Source organism: Bacillus rossius, chromosome 7, assembly GCF_032445375.1.
Source record: "Bacillus rossius redtenbacheri isolate Brsri chromosome 7, Brsri_v3, whole genome shotgun sequence".
In the NCBI taxonomy this organism is placed as follows: domain Eukaryota; kingdom Metazoa; phylum Arthropoda; class Insecta; order Phasmatodea; family Bacillidae; genus Bacillus; species Bacillus rossius.
In genome coordinates, this window is record NC_086335.1 from 7,130,126 (window position 1) to 7,142,709 (window position 12,584).

At 37.4% G+C, this 12,584-nt stretch overlaps 1 protein-coding gene across 1 annotated transcript; it reads right to left on the reverse strand.

Annotated features, from left to right (window-relative positions):
- Positions 1 to 657: 657 nt before the first annotated feature.
- On the reverse strand, positions 658 to 6,541 carry LOC134533663 (translational activator of cytochrome c oxidase 1). The gene has a single exon (XM_063371208.1). It carries the CDS (start codon positions 6,418 to 6,420, stop codon positions 5,548 to 5,550), a length of 873 nt encoding a protein of 290 aa, XP_063227278.1. The 5' UTR covers positions 6,421 to 6,541; the 3' UTR covers positions 658 to 5,547.
- Positions 6,542 to 12,584: the final 6,043 nt, after the last annotated feature.

A 12,584-nucleotide genomic window follows, 5' to 3' on the forward strand; every position in this document is an offset into this window, starting at 1 on the left:
GTGCATGCTGTAGTCTCTCTCCACATGCAAGGGTGTGTTTAAACTCTACAAGTGAGAAAAAGCTGCGTACAAAACCTATGTCTCAAGTTAAATATGTTCGCTACTATGCAAAAAAAAAACGTTTCACTAAGTTTGAACAACACTTATGCTTGGATACAGTAATACCAGCTAAACACACACAAATACTGACATTAGTGATATAATTACTGAAAATTGGGCGCCAATGCAGACCATTGAGAACATTTAATTTTAAGAACGTTACTTTACTCAAGAAATGAAATGACGTAAACATAATTTGTTCAGAAAAACCACAGCTTTATGATTTTCAAAATAAATCGGCACAGAATTTAACATCAGAGTATGCAAAAGATAATTAAATTTTCAATTACTTGTTTAAACTTACATTATAATAAGTAAATGTTGTGGTCGTACCAATAAAGAGATTATTATCAATTGAAGTATGTAGAAATCTTTTCTTTAATTATCAGTTCAAGTATGCAAAATTATTTACTTAGACACTTGAGTATCAGTATTAACAGTTACTTGGATTAGCAGCATTGATAGAGTCATTGTTCAATAATAACGTTAAAGAGAAACTATCTCTGGTATCTTCTAAGTGTATTAAGAAAACGGCAAAATTGAATCACAGCACTTAAATAGGTCACAAAAAAAGTAAAAATTTAATATGAGGAAATAAAGCAGAAGATAAAGTGAGACTTCATTTGAATGTTAGCTAAAAGCATTCCATCACTACACAAGATCACTCAAACCACATAATACCGCTACACAAGTAACAACGTAACACAATTTACCTTATTTAAAATCCACAATTACTCTTAGGAACACCTTAATTCCTACTTTTTGGAATTGGTAGTCCTCGCCGTTGGTCGATGGTGAGTAGACTGGTCTCCGCCACACTACAACGACAATAGTCCTGGGATCTGACGAAGCTCGAGACAGGGTGTGACTACTCTTCAAGAGCAGGTATCTTTCCGCTGCAGCAGAACACACAGGATTCAAAATTCTGTACTGCGACTGCCGATGATTCTCCGACTGGTCGCTGGATAAAGGTAAGTAGTTCTCGCCTCTTCTTTTACTTAGTAAACCAATCGGAACTGGGTCTCACTGGATATCGGGTCTTAAATGCAGTTTGGGATGAACTTTCACCAGAGCATTTTTATCAACGTCAGTTAAACTGGTAAACTTATTACGACGTGTAGGTCAGTTCACCACATATCCACCTTAACACTCACAAAATAATATATTCCACAGCACTATACAATACATAGTCACAATATCTGTCACTTCAATCAAATATTTTTAATGCTGTATAGTCTTCTTAACACCAGTGTTTCTGTTGATCTCTTAATGACTGAATGTTCCAAACGAAAAAACTTTGAGTCCATCGTCTTTTTTTTTTTATTAATAGAAATTCCTAGCACAAACCAATTCGGTAAGTACTGACCTGACAATGCTTATAGAGCAATACTTAAGACTACCTACAAAAAAAATATTTTACAAATACAAAATGCATTAAGAGTAAAATATTTGAATTCTATGGTTGAAGTTAAAAAACAAATCAATATTTATAATTTTCTGTGTTGAGATTTCTCCACGGAGCCAGCAATCTCCTGAAGCAACTACAACGTCCCTGACTGTAAAGCAAATACTTGTGCCAGCAATTACCTGAAGAAAGACCTCCACTCACAATTAAGACCTTCCTGACTGACAAGCTAGCATGGGTGCCAACAATATTGTGAAGCATGACCCTACTCGCAAAGTAACATTTCCACACATTTCAGTTCTTTCCTTTGATTTATTTCGTTACAATTCAAGCATTTAATCATTGAAATTTGATTATATTAAAACATTCCTATTTCTTTACAAATGGGTTCTTTTGATGCTCCCAGACTGACAGTTAGTGTGGGTGCCGTCAAACTCCAATCACAACAACGACCTCCCGCGCTGACTAGCTAGCGTGCTTGCCAGCAATCTCCCGAAGCACGGCCCTACTCGCAACTACGACCTCCCTGACTGACGAGCTGTCTTGCACAAACGTGTCCACGAGCTGAGCGCAACTCGCAACTGTAAGCAAGCCCCAGTCCTGCCAACTTCTTTACGATACTTCTGCCATGTCTCAGTCAACAGTGATGGCTAACAGCAGCACGCCTGGAACAATTACCATCATTCTCAGCAAGACTAAATGAAAATAAAGCTGAGTTTTTTTTTCTTTTTCAATTTGTTCAAGGACCAGACAGTGATATGCTAACTTATTTAGCCTTGCACTTGAGGGAAGCGGACGGATGAACGAATGGAGTACAATTCTTATATGAGAAATTTAACAAACATTCTTGGCATGATTCTGGAATTTCGAGATACAGGGTTTTCTGTGATTCTAGCGAAGAGTTTACCCAACCTGCATTCAAGCATTCAAGCATTCAAGCCCTCCCGCCCCACTCGACTTCATTACCTGCGAGGACTCGCCAGTAACTGCACCCATGCCCCAGACCAGGAGTCCTCCCAGGCACCAGTCGCACCAGGCCAGCAGACACATTAATTAAATAAGTACCTTTGAGGAAGAAGTTTGGAGTGTTTAAAAAGAATACTTTCAATGAAGCTTTGAGTCTGCTTGAGTACTGATATTTTTAATGAGCACCATTAATTTAACTATAACTATTTAGTTGCAATTTTCAAGCAACCACACACACATTATGTTGTGATCATAAAATCTATAAAGGAAAACTGCCATGCATCTACGTGATTATTGTTTATGGGCGGATATTTAAAGCAACTTTTTTGTTTCCTTTGTAGTCTTCGATATCAAGCATCAACAAAGCTTCATGTTCAACTATACCTACTGACACTGTGAAAATACAATATTTTCGTTATAAAATCATTTCAGAACCTATTCTTTCGATGAACAAATATTTTATAACAAACTGTCTTTTACTGATATAAGGCCATTAGCCAAAGACTTCTCGAATGTGCACACTACCAGACAACTAGCAGTTCTGGTTTGATGTAATTTAAGATTACCAAGTATGCTTTAGCTAGCCATGCACATCAACTATAGTAATACTTTACTATTTAATAAACTGCTTATCCCGTTAGTAGGGGTGGTAATGACGTAAGCGATGCCATATTGGTGACGTTATCAGTATTGTATTGGTATCGCAATCTATAATTATTGCAGCATTGAAACTTTGTTATTGATTTTTTAATTTTAAATAAAGTTAATTCGCTAGATAGTATAATTTTACTTTCATATTTTGATATTTCGATCCTAACTTTCCTCTGTTGATAGGTGTAGATGTCTATATTTGGATGTAGCCTATAAGTTAAAGTAGCCTAAGTTAAAGCAAAAAGCATCATGTACCACAAGGCCAATACCATCAGGATGAATGCATAAACTTGGATACATGATATGTAACTTAAATCGGATAAACTGTATAACACTTTATTTCACAACACTGATGAACAAAGTAGGCTTTCAATGACTGTTTAGTTTCATTGCTGATTTCGTATTCTCTGGTGGCCTGGAGTGTTGTTTTTCTGTATTTATTGTTCTGGTAGCAACTGTCGCCTTATCAGTTTACTGTGTCAGTGCTGTCATTTTTTCTGAATAAGTTCCTTCCATGAAATTCTCTCTGTTGTCTAAACATCAGCTAATATTGGCTTGTTTGCAGTGTGTGTGTATATATGTAGTCATTTTTTTGTCCATTCCTGGGGCTATTCTATGACAACCAGCATAGAGCAGGAATGATGTATCTGACCAACATATTATGGTAAAAGAGTTTTTCTAAAACAAACAATTTTTGACGTGATAACATCTTATAAATCAATGAACGCCGGCTGCACGCACGAAAAAGCATGACTCATTGTCACGTTCCGCCTGAGCCGAGCGTGCAAGCGAAAGCGCGGAACAAGCGATAGAGAGGCACCATCGGCCTAAGCGTTCGGCTTGTGACGTAACTATCTCTCTTCCACTCACGTTATCACGTAAAATTATCGTCCATTAACCGACTTTACAGACAACCCCCTTTTTTATGGATACTGTAAGAAACATTATGAGCTATTTAATTTTAAATCCAGTTTTGCACACGCCAAACACACATGGACTTACGGCAGTGTGTGACTACTGCCTGCACAATGCATTAGCTGTTTCTCCTAGCATGCAGTTTGTGTGTGACGTCCATTACCGCATACTTCAGCATTTAGTAACACTGGCTCATTCAAGCTTAATAAAACCAGACTGAAAACTTGAAAATACATCCATTTCACAAGTCAATGGTCAATTCATGGTAACTGTTAAAACTAACTTAAGGGGCTTTTTTAAAAAAAATATTTTTGAGAACTATTAATGTTGCTTAAGGCCCTGGCACACTGTCAAAGATTCGCTTCCAACATGTTGCGTCAAATAAAGTTGGAGGGTTATGACACCACTAGCGCAGTCATGTTTGTGTGACAAGTTGGATGGCTTGAGTTTCCATCAAATATTTTACACACAAGACAGGTCGGATGTTGCATACAATCAGCCAATCAAAGTCATGCCTAGCGAAAATGGTAAAACGTCTGTTTCCGTCGCAACAAATCTTTAAAATGGCGAAGAACACATTAAAGAGGTTATAAAGTTGAAATGAGATCACTAATATTGTTAATATGACTGTCCTGTGCGAAATAATGTTATGTGTAAACAAGAAATGTGTGTCCATATCTTTTAAAAAATGACAACATTAATTTTATTATGTAACAGGTATTATTGTGGGTTAAATTTATTGATGTTTTGAAAATTGTAATATACTTAAAAAAAATAAGTCCAAAAATTCCATTCTGCACTGTAAAAATAATAATATGAATAAAAATTGATAATGTTGAGAATGCTCAAACGAAAAAAAAAGTTGATAGTGTGACATGATTTAAAACATATTTGAGGTTAACTGGCCAAATTTATCTGATGGAGATAATTGGGAGCCATTTTTTTTCCAATACTAACCCTCCAACTCTATTGTCAAATAATATATTGGAGACAAATATTTGACTGTGTGACAGGGCCTTTAGTCATCCCACAGAGGGTTTTTTTTATTATCATATTTTAAGATTCTTAACTGTGGAGAAAGCAATGAAGACCGAGGAAATCAGTAAGAACTAATGCAAAAGACGACTGTTGCATGTGCAGAAGGTACTACACGAGAATAGATATTAAGCTTCATATCCAACACAACATAAATTTGTCCTAAGATTATGCTGACTCAATAAAGCCAGCGGAAAATAAAATAATTTAAAAGAAAAGAAAAGAAAAAAAACTGCTAGCAATAGTACATCCCAGAAGGAAAATAACAAAGTGTAGGCCTAGGTTAAATTGTAGATGCCACAAGACTTATTTTGTTGGTTGATTCACCTTCATTTAAAACTGCAACCTGTTTAAAATCATCATTAGTGTGTAAAGTATGGAACCTTAAGATAATGCTACTGTCGACAGTACCGAATGATAACAAACAACTGCTATATTGTGTATATAGTACCTATATTGCTATAGTGTAACAAACATCAAGCTATATTGTCATAAATTGCTATGACATCTGGATAGTCTTCTATCTTCTGATACATGATGCTCAGTGCCTCCATGTCCTCCTCCCTCAGCTCCACCAATGTGCGGGGAATGTACTTCTGTCCCGCGAAGAGGACCTTGTAGTGCAGCTTGCCCAGCTCCAGCTCCACGTGTCGAGTCCGCCCCAGCGCGCACGAGAACTGCAGGACGGAGGTGGCCTCGTCTACTTGTACCTGGTCCACGTCCTCCGCGCCCGCCTGGATGGCGTGCTCCACGGCCGTCTCCAGGGACACGTGCGGCTCCTGCAGCACCTCCACCACGCTCCTCAGGTCGAAGGCGTGTCGCCAGCGACCCCCCTCCGACAGCGTCGCCACGCGCGACTTGCGCACCACCGGCGTGATCTCGTACTTGGCCTTCTGGAAGTTGTCCGTCAGCAGCAGCACCAGGATCACCGAGCCCCCGGGCCCGCTCACCTCCAGCAGACACTCCTTCGTGTCCGCCTTCGCGTTCACCGCCAGCCTGATGGCGTTCTGTATGGTGGCCATCGGCATGCTCTGCCTCCTGGCCTGGTCCATCACCTGCTGGAGCTTGGAGTTGAGGCTGGGGTCTGCGCTGCCGCCCTCTTGCACGGCCAGTCTCAGCATCCTGTTCATCTTCGAGAACACTGTCGCCTTCTGCGAGTCCTTCGACGCCTTGATGTGCTTGATGTTGCTCCACTTGTTGTGTCCTGCATAGCGTCTCCAGTCTCCAAACCCTATCTTCGGTTTTATCTTAAACAACCAATAAATTTTTTCAATGCGTGACATAACCCTTCCTTGCAACTCTTTACTACTTTTGTAAACAGATAAGTTGTTTTTGTTAACAACCTTCATGATAGCCAACTTAATTTCACTTTACAACTCATAATTCCCTCATGGCTACGTCATGTTAATTATACGCCCAAAACATTGGATTAAGTGTGTGTGTGTTGTAATGAGAAAACGGTTCTAAACGACCTTATTTCATAGAAGTGATCGCGCTGAAATTCAATTTCGGGACTTATATTAGCTCAGTTTTACCCTATTCATTTGGAGCGAAATTACCTCGTACTTATACAGCTTGTCAAAAAAACAAATCAGCATATTCGACCTGCAAATAAAGTTTACTTACATATGTTAGTACGATATGATTTTTACCCATTCATTTTGATCATGTTTGATAATATTAATAACTTGTGCCTGCTTCCCAGTAATTATATTTATCTGAATTAAGTTTTAAAACCCAACTACATAAACCTGCCAAAATTCAAACGTCTTCAATAGGAAATACAGTTCGTAAACAAAAAAAAAAAAAACAGTTAAGTACTTTTTGTAATTTTATGAGGAAAATAAAGTTCGTAGATAATTGTTTCTGATACTTGTTAATTACGTTTCTGATAATTATCTCGGCATTATTTTGACTGCAGAAATCCTTTATCTTACACAAAATAATGTGAAGTGATTTTGTAGAAAAAATTTTTAAAAAAAGTACTTTTAAGCACTACTTGTTCCGATAAACGTTTAGTATTTGCAATGTCGCTAACCTAATCAAAAATTCAATCCCTTTTAAGGTAGTTCTAATGTCACTAACCAACCATTTAATATACTTTAAAGTTGGCACTTTTTTCTAATGTAGCCAACTTAGCACTAACTGTTCATGCCATTGACACTATTTCAAATGTATCTTACCAAATCAACCATTTACATTATGTTAACACTTTTTTTAATGTAGCTGCACTAACCTATCGAATGTTTTAATGGTTAACTATGACGCCAGCCGCCGGTGCTCCCCCTGGGTCGCACAGGCCATTACGTCGCAACATCACTTACTCGAATTGCGTGTGCAACGAATACGCTCGTGCGTAATTTGCGCCGCGACGAACGGTAAGCCAACCGAAGCACCCGGCCGGGTGTGGTAATGCGTTAGTGTGTGAAAATTTTGTAATTTTCTATTCTTTCCATAAACCAAAATAATAACAATTTTAGAGATAATAAAAAAATATAAGAATTGTATACCATTGTAGAATAATTATTGTATATCTCAAATTAACAACTAAGTCCATAACTGGTCGTGGTTGTTTTCCCGCACTCCACGCGTTTTGGCGGAGGTTCGCGCCGTGCTTTTTAGGCAGTTGCCTTCCGGCGCTCACCAGGGACGGTCACTCCGCGCCTGTCGCGCAGACATCATCATGCCAAAACCAAAATTTAGGCAACATGGCGTAAGACCATCCTAAGTAATGACTTTTGTATTCGCAATCCAGCCGCGTCACGGCAGTCATCAGTAACAGTCACGCCGCACAGTTTTTTTCCCGTACATCTAAACATATTTGCAATCTATCACGAACTTTGACTTATTAATATGACGTCGTCCGGCCGAAGGCCACCCTAAAGCCCAACCTGCAACCGCCAGTATCCGACCCCGCTAACGGAACGCACACCTAGCCATGGCCCACCCGAGTCAGACGAGCGCCGCATAACTTGGGTATTATCAACGCCCTTAACTTAATCGGCAAGACAAACCGGGTCATGTACACGGTAAATTCACTACACTTAATGAATACGCCACTTTAAATTAACAACACCGTGCAACATGCAGTGAGCAAGTGCGACGTAGGAGTGCCCGGGTCACTCACATGTAGTTTTTTACTAAAACAGCTGTGAGTGCTCCCCTTGAGGCCTTCAGCCTGATTTCAATAGTGTAATATGTGACTTAACTCAAACCGCCCCAAATTAGCATTTATCATTCACCACTGGAGCAGTCATCAAGCGACGAACAGTCTCCAGTGTGATTCTGATAATTCAAACTTATTTTATACAAACTTGTTACATGTCATTTCTAAAACATATATATTAAGTTAATCATTAAGTTTTATTGTGTGAATTTAGAGCCACTTACATTTTGTTATTAATATAATTTTTTACGAATAACGGAACTTTAGAAACTCTGGCGCGACAGGGAGCTCACACCTCCCCTCGCGCCAGAGCCAGACGCCACCCATACAGCACACAATGTTTCAGTAACATGTATGTGATATTGCAGTAACATTACTATGTTTCGAATAGATTACATTTCATCTGTCATGTTTCTGGAATATTTCATAAACATTTCATTGGACACATAGTACTCATGTCTATAAATGAAGTTTCAGATACATTTCAGCAAGATTCCTTTGGCAATATTACATTGTGGTTGATTCTGAAATGTATCTGAGACATTATATTGAAACTTCCCATCATGCTTGTTGGCACTGAATAGGTGGATAATCTTTGGCACTGAAGTTTAGAAATCTTTGTCTTTGTGTAATATTTTTTGTTTTTGCGCAGTATTTTGGTACTTGGATTTTTATATGTGGTGAATAAATTGTAAGTTTGAACATTATTTATTTCATGTTAGTTTACTATTTTTTTTTACTTTCGCACTTAAGCAAGTACCGGTATAGAAACAATCTTTTATGCGTCTTCGAAATGTGTAAAGCTGTAGGTTAAGGAATGTCGGTATGCGTATTATGCTCAAACATTCCCGTGCCATATTTATATGTGCGCTGTTTTCAGTCTGATTTTTAATTTATGTGATGCATTAACAGGATATTCGCGATTTAATCAAATTGCTAAAGCATCTAACAAGTTTTCTACTTACTGTAGCTATGCCGCTATATGGTCGTTGACTGTAGAACACGAATGCTAATGTATGGGTTAGTCCCTTTAATGTTATCTTTAGTTAAAAATCACAAATATAGGCTTATAGGTTCCTAAATATTTTGGTTTAAATAGCATTTGATTAAACCAATTTATTTTATTCAGTTATCACCTTCGGGCTTTTATAATATACTTAAGTAAATATATTTCATAACCTATAATATGGACGGCTTTTATATAAATGGAACCAAGCGCCATTCAGTCATAACTGAGAAAAGACTGTTTAAAGTTTCCATATGTCAAAAAAATAATGAAACATCTACATAAAAAAATCACTGTAAAATATTTTAACATGTATAATAAGCTGCTTTATTATTATGCATAACATTGTGAATTCTCTTCCTATCATAGTTTAATCAGTAAAAATGGCTGTTGGTTCTCTTTGAATAAAACAAAGTACAGTTTCTTTAAAAAGAACCAAGTATAATGGAACATGAATGCCATGGTCATGTTGTCAAACAAATAATACACCATTTTAATTACCTTAATACCCATCGTTCAGTAATTGTCCATTGCAAATCTACATAATCAGTCTTAAAACAATCTGGCAAGTGTTCTTCACCTGTCGGATATAAGCTTTGTGTTAAAAATGCCAGATACCCTGAAAGCATAACTTATACCATATGAGATGTCAAATAAATCACAAAAATGTTCTTAAAAGTCTGTTGGTTATGAGAAACTATTACATACACATTTCAGCATAAAACACATAAGCAATTCATTATTCATCTTCCATTGTGAAGTCTGCGTTATTCCCAAAGCCATCTATGTCATCTTCAACCTCTGTACTTGACTGAAATTTCTGATAAAAATGCCAGACTCCTTGAGGTATAAGATGACGAATAGATTTAATATCCTTAAGCTTTTCCTTACTTATAGGCTTTCCTTCAGGCCACAGGGAAATTAATTTAGATGATTGAAATCCATCTGAGGGTCTCCCTCGTCGCTTGTTTTTGTTAATGTTAACATCAATGAAAGTTTCTTGAGAATGGCTGGTCTTCATCTGAAGAACTTGTGGTTTACATCTCTCCAATTTGATTTGACGAACTGTGAGCCAGTTAATTTTATTTCCTTCTGTGTCAATCTTCCTGTTGGTGATCTCTTTTTCTATTTCACTGGTCCCTTTAAAGTCGTCATTCTGCATTTGTGTCACAACAAATTTTCTCTTTTTACGGCATCCTTACATTACCTTTATGTAGTCCTCCAAAGTATATAGTCGCTGTTGTTGTTTTAGGGCAGATTCCACATCGCCAAAATCAGAATCATTCGGGAGATAAGTGTGACCTGAAACTAAATACTTAAGTGTTACAGAATTCAGTGAGTTTAGTTCATCAAACAATGTGCTCATCATTAGTACCATTTTGATATTCCTATTCTGGCCCCCACACGAGTCAGACCACAAAATTATGTCTGTGACATTCCTTCCGACATGAGTAACAATATGCTTTCGCAAGCTGGAACCCACTTCTTGGGCACCTCTTCCGGCAGTGCCTTCTACCCAAACATAAAATAAACTTTTGGATTCTTTCCCAGAGTGTATCCCAGTATTATAAACCCATATTTGCCTCTTGTAATAAATTATATTTGTTGGGATTCTAGGCAGAGGCAATGTTTTCTCCATGTCATAACATAATGTTTCCACATTTTCACATTCCTTTGCAGTCTTAAGATCATGATTCATTGCATCTCTTGCTTCTTCAGCTTCTGACTGATGCACATTTAAATCATTCATAATTGTTTCCTTTTCAATGTTGTTGCAGTTTTGCATTGCTGCATGAAATCTGTCACATGCATTGCAGGTATCTTTTTTCAGCTTTTTCCGTTTGATATTAAAATCTCTGTGAAGTATCATTCTGTAGTAACTAAAACTTACTGCTCCATTTCCTTCATTTTCCTCTTTGTATAATTCATACATTTTTGATTCTGTAAGTTCTGTAGATAGGTATTCTGTATCACCACTCACTCGCCGACAGTAGTGTAATTTATACCTAGGAAACTTGTTGATGTGATCCTTAATTTTTTGAATTTCAACTGGAGGAATTCGAGGCACACCTTTTCCGTGAGTTCCTCTCTTGTCAGTTACACAATCGGAGCGAATTTTGTTTAGTGATGTGTTGACTCGTTTTGTTGATACTCCCAAGGTATGAGTAAACATTTCTCTGCAGACATTCACTTTATCCAGTTCGTATTTTCTAGTGTATTGTCGTTTGTTAGATGATGACCTCTTTCTTTTAACATTTACCTCTTGAATATGTGCAGCAATGAAAGCAGTCTGGCAATCATAAGATCCTAAATCCCAAAATTTCTCAAACATTTTTTTTCTGGAATCAATATTAACATTGTCTTTACATCGTTTGGGGCAGTTGCAATTAAAATCATTGAATTTCTTGGGACTACAGTAAGTACCTTTAACTACGAAATGAGGTTTGTTGCTGTCTTTTAGTTTTTTCCGTGACTGACATGTTTGACTTACATGCTTTCGTTTTCTCCCCTTTTTAGGTCTACCTCCTTTCTTATATTGAGTCGTTTGTCCATCTAACTTTTCAGGTACATTACTATTATCTTCATTCTCTTCCTCTATGTCTTTGGTCTCTCTATGTTCACCTTCATTGCCTGAATCTAAATGTGGAGTGTAGTCTGGATCTTGAACACTATCATCCCAGTCTTCATCATCATATGTATGATCCTTTTGACAATATGCATCATGATCTTGAGGGATTCTACTCTGTAAAAAAACACACAATAACAAATCTAATATTAACTTATAGAATTTTGTACCCTCAAGTATTTCAAAATCTATGTTGAATTAAAAACAAATTGAACCCCATTCCTCTAAGATATTAGTGTCAAAAATATATTTATGCACACAAAAGCAATACAAAACATAGTGTAGAGCTTGACATGATGTATGTATATGCATATTAAAAATTTGAAAATGATAAATATCAAAGCAGCATCAAACAAGCCACATAAATGCATTCATACCTCATTGTTGTAACTATTTTTATTATTATGTTCAGGAACACTGCCAATAAGAGGCCGACCCATATTAGCACAGCCATTATCATTGTTGGTGGTTGCAGAAGCAGCTTCGTCAAGTTGTGCATAGTAGTATAGGAATGTATTAGCTGGCACAGGCTTCAGGCTGAGGTGCCGAGGTGCCGGTCCACCATCTTGGATTTGTGACGTCATGGCGGCAAAAATTCCTCAAAATTCCTCAAAAATGACTCAAAATGACTCAAAATTTCCCGTTTTAAGAAAAAATTTCCCGTTTTCGAGGGAAAAATTCCCGTTTCGAGGGAAAATTTCCCGTTTTATTCCTC

Excerpts from the sequence above, each read along its gene's own strand:
- LOC134533663 (XM_063371208.1), bottom strand. The coding sequence starts at position 6,420 with ATGAAGGTTGTTAACAAAAACAACTTATCTGTTTACAAAAGTAGTAAA.